Below are 19,549 nucleotides of genomic sequence, written 5' to 3'. Positions count from 1 at the left end.
GGGGGGGGGGGGCAGAGAAGAGAATCATAAACTGGTATTTCTTCACCTGTTTGGCTATATTTCTTCTCTTGCATGAGTTTTAGCTGTGGGTGGGTGAGCAGGACCCTCCTTGTCCACTCTACACTCAAAATGGAGTGAGCACTGGCCCAAAAAGCCCCTTCCTACAGCCAGTCGTGCTCAGGAAGGCAGAAGTAGCACAGGAGATGGGGAGGCAAAGGGAACAGAGCTCCACATACATATTGTCACCAGCAAAGAAGGGCACGGGGTGTTCAGATGCTAAAATCCATCTCTCCCTAATAAAAGAAATGACGTCTAGAAAAAGATGACCAAAGAATCCCAGCTGTAGCACTAACACAGCCAAAGAGAAGTGAAATGGAAGGGAGTGGGAAAGTAAGCAGAGAAAGATGCTTCCCCCTGCCATCTAGAGAGGAGAGTTTCTGACCAAAATGGTGCCATCAACCCCCTGAATTTTGTCGTCTTGTTTCCAGCTGTCTTTCTCATATACCCTTTTCTTCTACTAACCACCTCCCTGCAAGAATTCCTCACTGGAGGCAAAAGAAAGGGGACCCTCTCGGCTGACAGAGGGAAGGAGAGACAAGAGCAAACAACTGCATTGCTGATTTTCAGTCCCGCATCCTCGAACAGTGAATTGAGAGATGTAAAACAGGAGCATTAATTTCAGGGGAGTGGGAGAACTCGGAAAAGAGAAATGCCTGAAAGCAATGACTCTCCTCATCACCATTCAATCAGATTAAACGACCTCTCCAAGTTGGTCTTTTGGGAGAATTTCTCCCCCTACCCAAATTGCTTCTTAATGACCCCACAAGCATCACATCACGTTTAGTGGACTCAGTGACCCCAAGGAGGGTTTGCAGCAGAAGCAAGTACGCTAAAGCCTATAGAAAGCAACAGGAATGCAGAGGTAGAGCTGTTGCTGCAACCTCAGTTCACCCCTATTACTGGGGTACTGCAGGAGCTCTGAGCACTTTGCATATTACGTGATGCAATACCCTGACAGAACGGGGTGAAATGAGGACAAAAGCAGCAGCCTTCACAGCCTCAGTAACGTGCTTCACAGGGTTTGATCAATGCTGGAACCTGTGAGGAATTCTGGATGTTGCTGTACATCTCCCCCTCCCCTCCATCTCCCTTGAGAACTGGGGGAAGAGAAAAAAAAAAAAAATCAAGACCCAGAATAAATCAGTGTTATATAAAGAAAATAAGGAGCATGGATTAGACACATACATGTGAAATTCTTCCAAATTTCAAAACACAATTATGACGGTACACAAACAACTAAGCACAGTTTTTGCCTTGGCTATAAAAACGAGCAGCTGCATTGCCGTCCCGCCGCCCTCGCAGCATCAGTGGAACAATCCTGCCACCTCGTGGTCCCTGCACAGGAGAGGAAGCCACAAAAAGCACAACAATTTGGACAAGTGTCTCACTAGAGCCAGCTGCAACAGGAGGTGGGGGGAGCAGGCAGGCAGAGGTCAAAGCAGGGTGGATTGACCACTTTTTCTGGTCAGAATCACTTAAAAGAAAATAAAAGCCGCCTATTTAAAATGGTCTTCTGCTTTGGAAAAGCTATTTCCTCTTCTTGGCAAAATGTGATGTGTGTGACAGGCAGGAGAGGAGCAGAGAGCCAGAGCACAGCCATGTTTTGTGCCCCCCTGCTGCACCCACCCGGGCAGGCATAGAGCCTCCTTTAACACCATTTCTAGGAACAGAGAGCACTAGTCACAGACACAAAGGCTACTTAAAAAATCACTTCATGCCTTCCTCAACTCCATTGCAGCAAGTGAGGGAAAAGTCTGGGTGCAACTGCAAAGGAAGGCAAAGAAAAACCAACCCTACCTGGGGAAGTTTACCTGAATAGGAGCAAGAGGAAATACCCTGCAGCCAGGCAGGGCACCTTGAGTCACGGGATGCCACCATATCACTCAGCCTCCCAGCCACTTACCTCCCTGTAGCTCAGATTTTACATATATGTCACCTCTTGTCCCCATACCAAGGACCTTAGGGTGCCATTGCATTAGAAGTCTCTTTTGGCAGTGGGGCCAGCGTAAGCACCCCTAGCCTCCAGCCACCTCTTCCCCAACATTTGCCTGGACCCCCAGGAAACTTGGCTGGGCAACTGTTCCACCTGAAAAACCACCAACCCTCTCTTGCTGCAACCTCCCTCACCCAAGTGGCAGCAAAGCCATACAAGCACTCAGTGGTGGTGGTTCAAAGTATGGAGATGCTCCCACCTATGAGGTGGGACAGTCCCTGACTCTCCTATCACCAGCCCCAGCTACGACAGGCTGCCTTCTTCTCTTGCACTAGCTTTGGAGCCACTCAAGAGTTGACCATCACCAAAGCAGCATGGTATTCATAAAACACAACAGTTTTGTGCTTTTTATATAGTTGTATACCATATAAAAACCACTTTGATGAGAACTTACACAAGCCTGAGGAGAGCCGAGCCCTCCCACTTCCAGGGAGGGATGAGGTTGTCTCAGCCAAAAGCGCGACTCATTCCTTGCCCCAGCACAGCACGCTGGTGGGGATGAGCGCGCGGGCAGGAACAGGCACGGCTGTGTCATCTAGCACTGGTGAGGAAACAGTTGCTCATGGAACCACACCTGGAGCCTGCGAACTGCAGCCCCAGAGAGCAGAAAACAAGGAATAAAACAGAGTGCCCCGTTGCTGGGAGATTTATCCCTTTAAAAGCTCTGATACCTACCAAAGGCTTCTTCTCTCACACGAAGGCAACCAGTCCCCACCCAATCAGTGCACGCTAACGAGGTAGCAAAGAAACACACCTATTTCCCTTTTTTAATTTTCAGTGCTACTCCTTTGCACGGCCTGCATCTAAGGGCAAGTCCAAAGTTGAAACTCCAGTGATGGTTAAAGACCTGACTCATCTGCCTCTAGATTTTGCCACACCAGCAACGAGGCCGTACTGCAGACACAGGCGCACCGACAAATCTAGCGTCGCTTTTGTAGCTTGCCAAAACTATTTAAAACTGTTTAGCAGGCAAGGCCTTTTGCTAGCATTCACGTGTGTCTTTTAAAGCTTTTACTAATATAGGCTTTTTCCTGAAGTTGTACCCTCAGCTGACACTATCACATGAAGAAAAGGCTCAAGACAGTGCACATGTGGGGAGGCGGTCTATTAGTGAGGATTAGCATAAGGAAAGCCAGCTGGCTGATGCCTGCTTGCCTCTCTGCTCTCTGATGCTGCTGCTGTTCTCCCTCAGAAAGGCCACAGGGATGCCTGCTCATTGTAAAGACATCCATGGAGGATGTCTTTACATCTCTGGGAAGAAAGACTGCTTCTTACACGGCCATCACATTTAACCTTCTGCCAGAAATTTGCTCTGCCAAGCGCTGAACGCCACTTTTCTGAGGAGTGGCAGAGGTTTCAGTATCTATGGAGCCCTGGGTACCACAAGTCCAGATGTCTCTATATGTACCACAGAAGAAAAGGGGACAAGGGAGATCTGAGAGGGCAGTAGCAAAGAGGAAACACTACCTCTGGGACCTAGGCAGAACCACATCAGATCACCTGGGGACCTAATCTCTGACTATGCAGGCTCTGAGCATGGCTGATTATTCAGCAGTGCAAACCTAATCCTAAATCAGACACAGGCACTGGGCTGTATTAAATGTAATTAGTCAGAGCACTTGATACTGGGTTTGCAGCCCATGTAAGAACATAAAACCAGCACACAGTAGCTTCTGGCAGGGAGGGAATACTCTTTCCCACATATGACCTTCCCAGACATAGACAGGAAGTTACAGACAGGATAAATGTACAGAGCACATGCCTGAACAACAAAGTGAGTTTATAGCAGAACAGCTCTTTGCATTATTCAGCACAGTGCTCTCAATTCAGTCCGAGGAGCCCAAAAGCCAGATTTATTCTGCTGTCAAACCATGGCTTGAGTTAACTCTACTGAGAGGTTATAGCCTTGGATTATATACTTCAACCACAGGCAGCGCATGTCCAAGCAATGCATGCAGCAACATCATCAGTACAGTTGTGATGAGGGGTAGAATAGTAAAAAAACGAAATTTATCAGATAGTTGACTGCAGGAAATGGTAACCTGAATTAGAAGAAACCCTCACGGAGATTTTCTTATGGAAATTATTATCACAAAATCATAGAATACCAGGGCAGAGGGGATCTGGTCCAACCTTTCTTGGCAACAGCACGGTCTAGACAAGATGGCCCAGCACACTGTCCAGCTGAATCGTGGGGAATCCACCACTTCTGGAAAGATTATTCCAATGGCTGATTGTTCTCATTGAGAAAAATTTTCTTCTTGTGTCCAATCGGAATCTCCCCAGGAGTAACTTGTACCTGTTACCCCATACCTTTTCCATATGACTCCTTGTAAAAAGGGAGTCTCCATCTTCTTTGCATCCACCCTTTAAATACTGGAACACGGTGATAAGACCTCCCCTAAGCCTTCTTTTCTCAAGGCTGAACAAAGCCAGTTCTCTCAGCCTTTCTTCATTTGGCAGGCTTCCCAGGCCTTGGAAGGTCTTGGTGGCCCTTCTCTAGAGCCTCTCCTGCCTGTCCACATCTTTTTGGTACAGAGGGACACAAAACTGAACACAGTATTCCAGGTGTGGCCTGACAAGCACCAAGTAGAGTGGAATAATGACTTATTTCTGCTGGTGATGCCCTTGTTGATGCAGCCCAGCATCCTGTTGCCTTTCTTTGCCACAGCAGTACACTGTCCACTCGTATTGAGTTTGTTGTCCACCAGGACCTGTTTCTTTCTACAGAGCTGCTTCCCCAGTGAGGTAGATCCCAGCCTGTGCTGCACTTCTGGCTTATGCTTTCCGAGGTGCAAAACCTTACATGACTTTACACTTGTCCTTGTTGAACTTCTTGTTAACTTACTCTTCCAGCCTATCCAAGTCTTCCTGCAGGGTGGGTCTCCTTCCCCTCTCAGTTTGGTGTCATGAGCAAACTTCCTCAGGGTACGCTTGATCCCATCATCCAGGTCACTTACAAAGACAGTGAACAGCATTGGGCCCAATATCAATCCCTGGGGGACACCACTTGTGACCGGTTGCCAGTTTGAAAAGGAGCTATTTATTTACTATCACCCTGTCAGCCAGTTCCTCACCCACCACAAAGACCACTTGTCTCGACCATAACACATTGGGTGTGGGGAACAGTATGGAAAGCCTTGGAGAAATCCAGGCAGACAATGTCCACCACTTGCCTCACATCAACCAAGCAGGTTACTTTGTCATATTTTTTGTGCTCCTTAAGAATGCCTGATCCAGTGCATCCTTTCCAAAACCCAGATTGACTAATTTGACAAAATACTATTTGACACACACTGATGACAGAGTCAGTATGGGAGACCACAGATTTAGATTACTAGCAGTCTTTGGTATTCTACCTAGGAACCTTCTCAGATCTTCATCCACATCACGCTATATATGCTGAAATTCTTGGGTCTGTAAAATACTCAGCGCAGACTGGTCAAGCAACCCGCTGTCAACCAGCTTCAGAAGCCACCAAGGAATATCCAGGCTCAAAGCCCTCTAAAGAGGGTGAAACCTTCCACAAGGTCCATTTTCCACCCTCCACAAGATTTTGACAGCTCCCATCTAAAACCAGAACTGTATCAGAGCCAGGCTTCCTAAACAGCATGGGTTACACCACGACACAGGGTCTTTGTGCAGGATGAGGGCACACACACAAGGGGTGCTTGGGAGCAGAATAGCCATCAGGTTGAATTACAGCTCATTATTATTGTTACTGATAATCAAGCCTGTGACGAGAGTAGAAGCCATGCTGACCCCTTTTACAATGGATACAAAAGCAAAAGAAGTGATCAATTTGTCCCCTATCTACCTCCTGGAAGGATGTCACTTGGGTGGAAAGGAAGCATGGAGCAAGCCAGCAGGCAGCCAAAGGAAGGAGACAAGTCAGAGTCACACAGAGGAGCTGCTGATGGAAGAGAGAGGGCCTCCAGCTGTAATTGCCTACATCCAGCTCCTCAGCAGCTTGAACTGGAGAACCCCATGATCCTGTATGGTAAGTGATCAGGTCACAAAAGCACCACTTACTATTTGAGTTATTTTTTGCAGCCAGCCCCCTCACTTCCAGGCCCAGCTGTGAGTAACATAATAGTCTCAGTAACCCAGGCGGTCTCTGCACTCATGAACAAGTTGCACAAAACTTGCTTCCAGCAAAATTAGATGAGGAATGATAGGGACTAAGTGTAGGCAGCTTGATGTTGGAGGGGAACTAATCCTTCAGTTGTATTTTCTGAAGTATTACTGAGATGCTTTTGTTCTTTTTAACATCTATGGTTAAAAACCTATGTACAGATGCTTGGGGTTGGCCCCCTTCTGAGAGGGCAAGGGGCTTCCCACAACTCCACTCATTGCACTACTGCACCCAGGGGCTAAGAATGAAAAAATTAGGTCTCAAACTTGCTTGAAAAGACTTGATTTTCCTCATTTTCATGAAAGCTGGATGTGAAGAAGTTCGCAGGAAGCTAATGGAGACAAGAAAAACACTTCCAAGGCACAGAGTGCTGCACAACCTGAAGGGAACAGCTTGTCTCCAGAGCGGTCGTGGCTCTGTCCCCAGTTATCTGTCCTGTCCCTCTCCTGGAAGTTCCTATTCTTGCTTCCTGCAAGAACAGTTTGGCTGTTTGAATAAGCAGCTGCTTAATCACTTAATAAGGCAGGCCATGAACTAAAGTAACATAAACAAGCACCTTCTGCAGATTAAGGTGCAGTGGTTCATGAAATTCCTGGTACCCTACCCCACAAAACATGAGAACCTGGAAAATAAACAGAGGTTGAGGGTAAAGAGACCTTTCTGCACCGGAGATCAGAAACTACCTATGGACAAATTCATACGGATTGCGCTACCGCAGGCAGGCCAGCCTTCAGGAGACACTAACACTTGATATATCCATTCTTGCACTTGTTTACTTCCTACAGGGCTGAAACCAGAGAGATGCAAAGAAATGTTTTTGACTCCTCCAAGAAGTCCACGCAGAAAGACAGCGAGCTTACACAGCGAGCTTGGATGACGTAATCTTTATAGTAACTTCTAAACCAAAGTATTAGCGTTATGTTGACAGATATTAAGGTATTCAAAATACATAAAATTAAGTCAATTGAGAAAAAGTCAAGTTACAGATCCACACAGCACATGCTGAAACACGGATTAGACACCAGCCCTCAGCTTTCAATGCTGATCCTAAGAGACTGAGTGGAAAAGCCTACAACAAACCAATGTCACTAGCTAGATCCTGGAGTATCAGTGGTAGGTGGTCAGGGCTTGCAGCTGGGATTTAGAGGCCCAGTCCTTGCTGAGAAGTTATTATGCATTCCTACTGATGTTTGCAGTGCTAGAAAACTCACTACTACCCTATCATAATACAAATCTGCATGAGCAGCACATGATCGGGAAAGTAATTTAACGTGGAGTGCAGAAATAAGAGTACAGGAAAAATAACTAGGGGGAGTGGTTCCTAATTATAGCAAATAATGCCACAGCAAACACATTATGGCGAGGGAAGCTTTGGCATATGTCCTTGAGAAAGCCTCGCTGCTTTGCCTCCTGCACTAGCACCTCTGTAAAGGTCACACTCAGCAGCATATGAACTCATCACAGCAAGCTGTTAGGACCACGACCTCCAAGTATTCCTCAGTGGAGGACACAACCCACAAGAGCTCCTCTCTGTCTGTGCACAGCCCCCATCACATACCTATAAACATGCATCTGTTGGTGCATTTGCTGAATAACCTTGCTCTAAGAAAAAAAAAACAAAAAACAAAACACACAACTAAAAAAAAATCAGTTACCTTACAGTTCCCTGACCCTTCTTATTTTTCTTGCAGCTACAGTAAGAGACAAGAGGTCAGGGATAAAGGCCTAGTCCTTTGAAATGATCTGAGTCTACCATTCTCACCAAGACCAGCAAGACTGGAGCGCACTCAGCCCGTCCCAGGGCTGGGTCCAAGCAGCACGGTGTAGCTGCAGCCTGCTAGTTCTTGCCATACTGGTCCTACCACTCACGGGGAGCCTATCAGGCTGGCTAGGACTGCTCCCAAACATCCTTCAGATCACAGCCAGCTGCCAGGGTAACTCTTAACAGGGCTATCATCACTCCATTACATCCGCATCATCTTGTCTCTAAACTTCTCTTCGGAAAAAAGAGCTTTTTTCCAGTGCTAGTTCAATCCCCGCAGCAGCGACGGTAGTGGCAGCCAGCATTTTCGAACTGGGTCACCTCGACATGTTCCGAGGCCTGTTTCACACTGCAGTAAAAAGGAGGAACAAACAGGTGGCAGGAGAGAACAAGGCACACTAAAAAACTAGTGACTGTCATAGTCCCTACCCCCTTCTTCCCCCCTCACCCCCAGTAGAGCAGCAAAAATTCCTCCAGGATAACACAGCTACCTTAGATAAGACATCCTTTTCTTAGGAGAGATTGTTTTAGAGATCATCCTTTTTTTTTTTTTAAATAAAAATTAAAAAAACCTAAACCACAAACAACCCAGAAAAAAACCCACAAAACACATAATCCACTGTACTTTGAGTGAAATCCATCCCAAACACACACCCTAGTCCTTTCAAACCGAATCGCTCTCCTGGCTCCAATACAAACCACTGCTGTGAAAGGGTTAAAACTTCATCTTAATTAAAATATGCATTCAGGATCCAGAAATATCAACCTGCAGCAATAATGATGAAAGAGCCTCTCTGAGATTTCCACACAGCATTGCAACAGCAACGAGCACAGTAGATGACAAACAAAGGGGAAACTAGCTAAGTTTGAGGCACCTCAGCCATTTCTGGGATACACCCACAGCCTTTGAAGCCTGGTATCTTCTTTTTGCTGTTCACAACATTGCTACTACAAGCAGTGAAAGTTGCCTCAGCTAAAATGAAAAACTGCATCCCTTCACCTTCATCTTTTGAGCGTTTTCTGAAGTGCAGCAACTGCAGCTGCTGGGAGAAGTGGCCATGCCTGTATTATTTCTACAGCTCAACTCAAGTAGAGTCTTAAATTAAACACCAGTTCTCTCATTTCTGAATTCATGGAGTTGTATTCTTCAGCTACTGTATTTGCATCCAGGCTTCACAGCTGCCAGGTTCGCTGCATAATATGAAATTTGGATTAGGGATAAACATAAACCCAATTCTGCTTTTCCATTAATCCTTTTTGCTGTCACTGGGACAGCCAACAAGCTGGTATTTCTAGAGAGGAAGCACATACGAACAGCAAGATCATAAGATTGGGTTGGGTTTTTTTGCTGTCTTCACTTTGAGTGACAAAAGGTAAGCACGAGGTGAGAATTATAACCCCTGAAGTCCATCCCTCAGAGACCTGGAAGTCTTGGCTCTACCTGGCAGATATTTTCTGAGGCTAACACTTTTCCTACTACCAAAAAAAACCCAAAAAACCAACCAACTTCAACAAAATAACCTCAGACACAAACAAGCAGAAAAATCCCAAACAAGAAAAGCACAATATATACATACACTCCATCTTCCAAAACCTCCCACAGCACTTAGCCGGCCAAAAAAAAAAAAGAAATAAAAAAGAAAAAAAGTAAAAGCTCAGCTAAGAGTTCAACAATACATTTCCCTCTGGTGGCAAAGCCTGAACAGCTCCTTTTCTCCCATCCCCGACCAAGGTGGCTGCACCCTCAAATGAGCACCAACACAACCTTTTGTGGGGTTGGGTTATGAACCAGGTCACAGAAACAATAGGGGTTGGAGGGGACAGGGAACCAAAAATAAATCCCCAATTCCAACCGTTTTCAGGAAGCCTGTTTACATCATGATGGAGAGGAGGGACTTAAAACTACATCTTCTCCCTCACTGCTACTGCCTGGGGCAGGGGTGCCTGTGCACCAGGGAGACGGGGGACAGGGGCAGGGGGATAGAGGAGGCTGTGCCGGGAACTCTTGGGTACCTCTGAAGCATTAATCTCTGCCATTTCAAATGCATCCTGTTAAAAAAAAGGGCTTCGTTTTTTAAAACTGAGATTTTAAGATCACTTTTGTCAGTCTACTCTCTCCCACATGTGGTTTTCCACTTGCATTTCTTTATTGCTAGGGCACCCTACACCAAGGAAAATGAGAACTGATGACGGTAGTTGATGGAGTCATGCGTCTACAGAATTCCCAGGCGAAAATAATTGAGCCGACGCAGAAAGAATATGTTCAAGCACAAGCCCTTCTTAAAACAGCTATAGCTCAGCTACACACTGAAAATAGACTTGCCACACAAAGCATGATCAGACACTCTCAGCAACCTGAGAAGACAAACACTTCCCTCTCCTCTACTCTGACAGTCATTTTAAGTTAGAGAATTCAGACATAGGTGATTTTCAAGCTTGTTTAACGTCCCCTTTGAAAGGGAAACTGAAGAATAATCATAGCCTGTTGTTCTATGCAAAGATTACCCCTTGAACTACAGCTGGAGAAAACTCTGGCCACATAAACCTGTCACCTGCCCTCAGAAACTCCGGGATTCACCTCACCTTCACAACAGAGGACAGGTACCAAAACTCACTCTCACCCAAAGAAGGCTGTTGACACACTAACGATCAGGACACACTTACAGACTTGTTGGGACATAGGCTTCTGAGATCCTGAATGCCAGCTCATGGCTTCTTAGGGTGGAGCACCTCTGCTCCACGTTCCCAAACCGTTACCCAGCCTGTGGCACAGTTAACTAAACCTTGCCCATCCAGACACCAGAGGGTTAATATCCTTAGTTACCATAGCAACCAGCACTTCTTCCTCCATCAGAGCCTCAGCTGGCACATTCCTGCCTTCCCAGCATCAGGTTTTGCACCACATTTGGGGACCTCTCCCTTTCCCCCCCAGCCATGGGGTTTGGCCAAGCACATCACGAGGATGTTGGCGCACTCGCTGCTTCGCCTAATTCTGGCATTCCTCCGTCCCCGTGTCCCCTGGGCACTTCTACCTCCCCTCCGGAGGGGGAAGGAGGCTGTCTAAATCCTCTCCAAGCGCACCAAGGCAGGCATAATGTAGAGCAGGGAGCCAGCTGCAGCCTCAAAGGAGGAGATGCCACAGGGTAAGGGAGGGAGGCACTGGTGAGCGTTCAAAGTTGGCACACTGATCAACCATCAGTTCAAACAGCAGCAGCACCACAAGGCCAGGGGACTCAGCTGCCGTCCACGACCCACTGTCCCATGGGTATTAGGGACAGCACCTGCCTTTTCAGTGACCCCCCCCCCCCCATAAATCCACCCACTACAACATCAGTAAGAAACCAAAACTCCCATCTAGCGGTACACGAATTCTGTCAGGAAGAGAAATCAGAAAAATGATTTTCAAAAGAGAGCTTATCACAAGTAAAACAATACGTCTCTCTCCTCTTGTAGTTCACCTTTGAACTGCAGACGCATAAAAGCGATCATCACATCCTGTCCTCCCGCCTGGTTTCCATCCCTTGCTCCTGGGCAGCTGCCGCATGCCAGCACTTGCTCATTTCTAAACCAACCCAATGTCATTTTTATGGTTCCACCCATTGGCGTACTTGGCACAGAGAGAGACACTGCTGTTTTATTAATAGCTTCATGCTGGCCCAGCTCTATCCTGTGCAGGATTTCCACAGCATCGTTACAATGCATTTTTCACGATTTCCCCCCCCCTCCTTCCCCACATGCCACTCAAGGAGAGCAGATGCCTGTCTTCCACCGAGCTGTTCCTGCTCCTCAATGTCACCTTGCTCAAGACCTCGCTTCTCCTCCTCTCTCCCTGTCTCCTTCCCCACCCTCCATGACAGTGTCCCAGCACAGCCAAATCAGTTGCCCTCCATGGAACCAAGTCCTCAGAGAGCCTCTCAGAGTGTCATTTTGAGAGCAAGCTCTTTGTAAGAGAGAGGTGCGACACCAGCCACAGCTCTGCTCCAAACACCCCGTGTGCTGTAAGGGGAGAACAGTTATTTTAAGTCCAAATGTTCAGTTACTGCACAATGACAGTTCTTTCTTTCTTCTTCAAAAGAGACAAGACAAACTTCTAGCTTTGGGCTAACTTTGTGAACTACTCACTAATGGTGGCAACAGCTACGCAAGTGACCCCTTGAAGGCAGAAGTTTGGCAGTAGATATGGAACACGCTGGCAGCATTCCACTTTGGTGTTAATATGGGCAAGGCAGTAACTGGTTTGTACCCAGGATTAATGGTTAACAAGGCACAGGATAAAAAAAAAGTGATCAACGTGCCAGCAAATACTTTTCTTTGTCATAATCTTCTCTACCACATCCATCATTTCATGGCGTCCAGGCAAAAGGTTTCTCATTGCTCCAGTAAACAGGGTGCATGAGATCCAAACAAGCTTTAACTAACCGTATGAGCCTGGAGGATCAGGTATGCAGAGATCCACCAGGTCTTGGCTGACATACTGGTCTTTCCAGGACTCATTTCAGCAGCTTACAGAAGACCCTCCCACAACCTCCACCAGTTCAGCCAGCCCTCTGCCAAACCCATTAGCGTGCATTGCTCGGAGCCTTGTCACAGATCTGCCCACAGAGTTTTGTGGCACAGATTCACCTTTAACAGAGGTGGGTTCCAGGAGTTTCACTGATTGCCAGGTCACTCTGAGCAGAGACCTAAAACTAAACTGTGCTGCACTATCTTGTATCTTCACATTCAGTCCCAGCCACAAGAAGTCGTCCTGTGACTTTTAATGAGATCACAAGAACAGGCATGGAATGGATTAAAGGCTTTGGAGTAGAAATGAAAGTAGCTAGGCACAGGTACCACCACGGTGCTGTTTGGAAGGATTTGTTCACTCACACTTAACCTGAACAGCAATATTAAGAATGGATGTGCCAGCTAATATTCATAGTACTTACAGCCCAAGGGCCTACACCAGCCTCCTGGAGTCCACAGCTCCTTTCACACTGTCAATGATTCCACCCAACAAGGATAACACACATCATAAAAATCAAGAAATAGAGAATCCATACCACCCTGAGAACACCCGATCTCATCTGATCTCGGAAGGGTCAGGCCCAGTTAGTTCTTTTTCTAAACTCATAAATCTCTTTATCTCTTCCTCTCATCTCTTGGGGGAAGGTGGGGAGGACATCTGTCATTCTGATTGGCCAATCTGGCCAAAACCACAACACCCTGGATAACTTCCAATAGTCGATCACAAAAAAAAAAAAAGTATTTGGGCATTAAGTTTTAGTCATTTATTTTGCAGCCCTTTGTGTTATGCTCATCTCTTGCTACAGGAAAGTTTCCCTTTGATAAAATAATTGACAGTATTCCCCTTTCAGTCTCTCTTCAGTAGGCAAAACATATGGAGTTTGTTTCGTCTTCAGTTCCCAAAACATTTCAGTAGCTCCTATCTCCATCCTTTTCTGTTTTTCAACACTAAAGCCACTATTTTGAGGTTCATTTTCCTGAATGCTGCTGGATGCAGAGGCAGCAAACTGTTCCAGTGACACCTCACTCTCTTTACACCCACATCAAGGCAGACACCAGGAAGCTTTGTCAAATTACCTGCCCACTGGGTCCCCAAAAGTGCTCTCCATGCCACTTGTTTCCAAACATCAGCCCTTGATGCAGAAGATAAGGCCAGATCTTCCAGTACTGAGATTCAGCTGGGTCATGAAGAGCTGATTGCATTGGCATCAGTTCAAGTTAGGAAAAGATCCAAAGCACCCTCTACAAGGCTATCAGTAGCATTCAGTTTATTTACCATCATTTCAGTCTATGGCTCATCCTCAGCTTCTCTCCACAGCAATTCTATGTCAATTCCCCTATCACTGATGGAAATGTTGATCATCATCATCAGTCCTCTTACACATCCCCACAGATCCCATTTAATTAGGAATCACTACCAACAATGCCAAGACTTGTCAGTGAACTTGAGAGTAGCTGAAGAGACCTCCTGTCCCCTGATGTTCTTTCTTCATAAACCATAAAGCAGATTAGAGAACTCTGCTTGTAATACATTTAGTAAGTGCTCTACAGCCATTGCAGAACACTGGTGTTTTGGAGGAGGTTCCCATCTTCTGAAAGGAAGGGGGATTGAATCAGACTCTCATGCAGTGGCAAATCAATGCCTAACAGCTGGCTGAATACATTAGAGCTATAAAGTTATTTCTACCCATCAATCCATTTCTAGTCTCAAAAAGAACAAAAGCAGCTACCTTCAGCAGAATTTGTTTTTTACAGCTCATTTTTAAGTAATGCCAGGTAGAGACAGGAATAACTGATACCTTTCCATAGTGTCAGCTCAAATTGACAAAAAGACAAAGATAAACCAGCTCACTCTTACCCTGTTCTCTTATTCCCTGCACAGCTGCCCTCTCCCCATCTGATGAAGTTTTCCTGCCACCCCAAGGTTCCCTCAGCCACCTCTCTCAATACTCCTTTGGTTTTTTTACTACTACTAGATGCTAAATTTCACAACTCCATCTCTCTCTATTATGTGTCATGTATGGCACAAGAGTATTGTACTTCTCTCCCCCAAACACCACATGAAATATTTATTAATTTTTTTCTATATTTTTTGGAAGGTGAAATAACCGATGAGCCTACACTCTTACTAAAATTTTGAGGTTTTGAAACATTTCTTCTTGTCCTCTTATATTCATATTGTTATCCCCAACTTTTTTATTGTACCAGCAACAGTCAACTGCCCCCCAGGTTTTATTTATCAATGTCATAGCACATTTTTAATTACCTCTTAGGTTTGTGACATCTTCTTAGGAGATATTATATCCCTTTTATGCTCTATAATACCCTTGCATATTTTTGTGCCAATTGTCACAGAATATTCAGTCACAGATTATTTTACTCAATTCCATACATCTTCACTCCTTCCCCTCTATTTTCTCCTCCCTCCCCAAGAAGCCTGTTTCCTATCAGGCAGGAGTTAAATGTTCCAAAGCTGAGCTGAGATACAAAAGACTCAGACTTGAGAGGCAGCTACAGGCACAGATGACCCATGAACAGTCATTCCTTTTCGTGGAGGCAACAGTTTCTTACTCTTCTACCTTTTTAGAGGTTTCTAGCTGTGGATAACTGTCAAATATATCCCTCTCTTCATCAGTCTTATTTAGCTCAGTATCCAACAGCCAGCAGGGAGCAGACAAGACACCACTGGTAGGAGAGAAAGCAGACATGATACTTGCAAAGCCCTTTTTATCTGTAGATCAGAGTACCATCATCCTTCTGTAATTTAAGGGGCAACTTGCTCATTGGAACAAATGCCCCAGGGCAGAGCCCAGCCCTTTCATGACAGAGCCATTTTGTGCACAATTTCTGCTGCCTTAATTTGCAAATGCCACTACCTCCTCACAAGTGTGTGAGGGCATCTTAGCACTTAGGTCTAGGGGAAAACCAGATATCAACTTAATAGTGCCACCGCAAACTGCAGAGGAACAGGAATGCAAGATTCTTATTCTCGGTCCACTTAGGTCTAGGGGAAAACCAGATATCAACTTAATAGTGCCACCGCAAACTGCAGAGGAACAGGAATGCAAGATTCTTATTCTCGGTCCCAGAATCAGAAAGGAAAAAAAAAAAAAAAGGTACAAGCACGAAGTCAAAAATAGCTCCTTTCAGCTCCCTCCCCCAAAAGCACTTAGGTTTAGTTACTGCATTCAAACAGCAGCCCTTTAATCAAGGAGTCCTACTTATTCATGAGGAGAACTGTAGCTAGACAAACCTTTCAAACACTAGTTCTGCCATCTGGCAGCAGCACTGAGACTTGTTCCCAGACACACACAGAGCCCTGGTAATTGCCCTCACGTGGAATTCCAAGGCACTGCAATTGTTCTGGCATTTAAACCTCCATGGGCTCCAGATGTGGATTTTATTTGTATCTTTGTGGGAAAAAGGTATTACTAATTACCATTTATTTCCCCCCCCAAATACTTTTCAATTTGCTCTCCCCAGCTATTTCTGTCACTTTCTACAGCACCAGCAGCAAAAAAGCAGATTGTGTAGGCCTGTGGATAAGTATCTCAAAGAATTCATACCAAGGAATAAAGTGTGTCACATTTCTCTTGCTTTCCCTGCCTCCATGGATTTGATGCTCTGAGCAGCTGCGCAGTGGGGAACACAGCTCTTCTGGGGGATTGCTCTGTAGGCTTTTCTTTTTTCAAATTAATTTCAAATCATAATGGAAAGGTCACAGACATAAACTCTCTACTGAAAGTGGCAACTTTGCATTCTTGAAGTGATATATGTAAAGGAAGGGTGGAATAAGAGTATTTGAAGAGACTTACATTTTGCTTCAGACAGATTCTGGTTAGGTGACCAGACCAGCATGCCGAGATTCTCTCTCTCCTGACTTCGCCTCGCGAGTTTGGCTTAAGAGAAAACAGATACAAACCAAGTTACAGAGAAAGTCATTTGAGATGCAAAATGGATATAAAAGTGACTTATCACACATCTGCAGCTTTTAATCAAGATACAAAACCCATCTGCAGAGTTAAAACCCCATCTTCCCATTCAGACCTGAGGCTCTTCCTTGTTTCTTCAGTGCATCACCCCCTATGTAACATGACAGATACCGCACGCTCACTCTTTCATGCAGTACACTTAGAAGCATACATTAGATCTAAATTAAAAGTTAATTAACGTTTCTCTTCCAGCATACATGATTATTTTTCTTCCAGCCATCGTTAAATGAAAAAGGGAGGAGCTAGGCTCAGGCAGCAGGCTCCAAGCCCTTGTCATGATGAGACCGTATTGCGTAGCTACATTAAGACTTTGAGGTAGACACATAGATGAACCACCCAGATTTCACTTCTGAGCACCTCCTCCCCTGCCCCAGAAGCCGTTCTGTGTCTCCATCCCACACACAGATGGGGTCCCCCCCTCCAGGTCAGAATCAGGTGCTCTGCTCGAGCCCTCCAGAGAAATTCTTGTGCGTTCACACCCACGCTGCGCACACGCACCCACGCTCATAAAGCAAGTCCGTTTTTAACCAGCTTAACACCTGGCGAGCCTGAGACCTCTGAAAGTCTCGGGTGAAGAACCACAGCTGCACGTAGTTTGAAAGAGCAACCTCAAGCTAAGGCACATTTCAACAGCCAGTTCTTGTGAATCGGTTGTTATTCAGTCACAAGAAGTCAAAAGAGGAGGAGGAGGAGGAGTTGGAGAAGAGAAGGAAGCTTGCTCTGTTGAGTCAGCAAGCACATAGACAGCTCAACTACCCACCCCGGCCCAGAGAAACTTGCAGGTCTTGTTATGAACCAGATTGCCTACAGAACTCCGTCCACTACGAAACGTCACGTAACGCTGAAATTTTATGCGATATTTCAACACAATGCTATTTTCTCTGTGCTGTGCAATTAGACGTAGCACCGCCACTTCATGATGCATTAAACAAACAGGTCAGAAAAGATCCAGTAAGAGGAAAGATGCAACACCAGGACGCGGTCTCATGGCACAGGGGATGAAAATCGGAACATCATCTGCTCACATGTCTCTGCTGCAGCAGAAAGAGACCTGAGAGCACCCGGCTCCTGCTCACCTCGACACATCGGAAAGTTCAGTAATTACAATGCTACGAACGCTCACGGTTTAGCTACTGTTTTTAACCTGAAATCTGCTCAGCTAAGAACAGTCAGGGTTTAGATGACAAAAATACACTAACATTAAATTTCAAGCACAAATAGCATGTATTAAAAATAACCAGTTGCCAGCAATGTATTTACATCGAACTAACAATGTGATTTTCATGACAAACACCATTATTATTACACAGTTTGGGGTTTTGTTTTTTTAAAATAAGATTAATATACTAAGGTTATTAATAAGGTTAATATAATAAGGTTAACCTACATGATAGTTTGTGCACCGTGCATCATTACTGTCTACACTAGGCAGAAAAATAGGAGAGAGAAGAGACAACAACAGCCTCTGGTGGTGACAGATGGGGGTGGAGACCAGGTCTTTTCACAGAACGCAAAGGATGTCTGAATTTAAAATTACAATACTCAAGTTAAAATTACAACTTCACCCAAAGATAATAATAATAAAAAAGATAATAATAAAAAAAAAAAGAGTCCTAACACTTTGGGGATTAAATTTTACTTTCTCCCTCATCTCAAGTCTAGGTCCGGAATGTAAAGAAAGAGGCAAACTTAAGCCTGCCCTTCATCAAATTTTGCTCCTCACTCTCCCTATCCAGCATGGTCTGTCCTACTGACGTCTAGCACAGGGTTCAAAATGCAGAATGAAAGTCTCTCTCCTCACTTTGCATTACCCTGAAAAGCACGTTCTCATCTCATAAAAATACCTCAAAGACAGAAATCATCAGTCAGGTCTTTCCACCCAAATCCCAATGCACTCCCAGTATCCCACCACAGTTCAGGAGCCAGATGTGAGGTTTAACACCCGGCTTTACCACAGTCTCTCTCGCTGAACTGGCAAAACCCACCTAACTCAGGAAAATGGAAAAGTTTTCTCCTAGTTTAGCAGGCTGAACCTCCTCCCCAACAGGTCAGGCGCACGTCCTGGCCTGGCTGTCCCTTTCGGGAGCAGAGCACCACCAGGTCAGCTCACCCACAGTATGGTGGGTGAAGTTTCACCTCCCACGGTTAAAACCCCAAGTGATGCTTTGGGGCATTGCAGAGGGAGCACCACAGCCTTCCTGGCTGTGAACTACAGTGAGCCCTGGGAGGTGACAACCAGTTCAGCAAGGTACGGTGGAACCTCACGGCACCTAAGCAGGGCTGGTGAAATATGTTCCTCATCCTCCATCACAGCTCCCCCAACAAGGTAACCAGGACCTCCCTTTGCAACAGGAGTGCCTTGGATTAGGAGCTACCTCCTTCCAGACCCACATCTCCTCCCCGTGAGCTGGGATAAACCACTCCCTGGACCTCACACCCAGAACAAGAATCTCCTTCATGCAATCCTCAGAACCCCTTTTTGCCTAGTTCCCCCAGCCCAGCTTCTTCCCTTCTGCCTCCCTCCAGCCTCTTGGTAGCAACTACCAGCCAGGTCAACACTGCACTTTAAAAGGGTATGAAGCACCTCTGGTATTCCTGCGACATCTCTTCTGCTCTGTCTCTCCACCCAAGGCCACATTTGTCACCCTCAGCCCTCGTTCCTCGACAGAGGCAGGGGCCAGTGCAACACACCCAGTAGGGTTAAGTTAAAGCTCATGCTTCTCTGAAAAGGACAGAAGCACCTAAAGGCCAACACATGTTCGGTATGGTGTGGGTGGGTGAGCTCCTCAAACATCTACAGAGGCCAAGACTCCCTCACTAGTACCACAGGTGACTGCCTGCCACCCTGCTCCAGCACCGCATCTTCCCCATCACCCCTTCTCAAGCCCACAGCCCCCACATTTACCATCCCCTACACGCAAGGCAAACACAACAAGCATTCTTCCAAATCCAGTGCTGACCCCACCATAAAGACACATAGCACAAGTACTCCTGCTACATAGAATCATAGAATGGTTTGGGTTGGAAGGGACCTTAAAGACCACCTAGTTTCAACCTCCTGCTATGGGCAGGGACACCTCCCACTAGAGCAGGTTGCTCAT

General features: G+C 45.9%; 1 protein-coding gene across 1 annotated transcript in view; it reads right to left on the bottom strand.

The window, feature by feature from the left end:
- Positions 1-16,363, bottom strand: part of RCOR1 (REST corepressor 1) — a 44,629-nt gene extending 28,266 nt beyond the window's left edge. Inside the window, exon 1 of the mRNA XM_014957638.1 lies at positions 16,272-16,363. Within this exon, the coding sequence (XP_014813124.1) occupies positions 16,272-16,314 (43 nt within the window). The 5' untranslated portion in view covers positions 16,315-16,363. The remainder of the gene's footprint in view (positions 1-16,271) is intronic.
- Positions 16,364-19,549: the final 3,186 nt, after the last annotated feature.

Source organism: Calidris pugnax, unplaced genomic scaffold, assembly GCF_001431845.1.
Source record: "Calidris pugnax isolate Ruff unplaced genomic scaffold, ASM143184v1 scaffold211, whole genome shotgun sequence".
NCBI lineage: Eukaryota > Metazoa > Chordata > Aves > Charadriiformes > Scolopacidae > Calidris > Calidris pugnax.
Note: the sequence above shows the minus strand (reverse complement) of the source record. Positions and strands in the feature narration are given on the sequence as shown.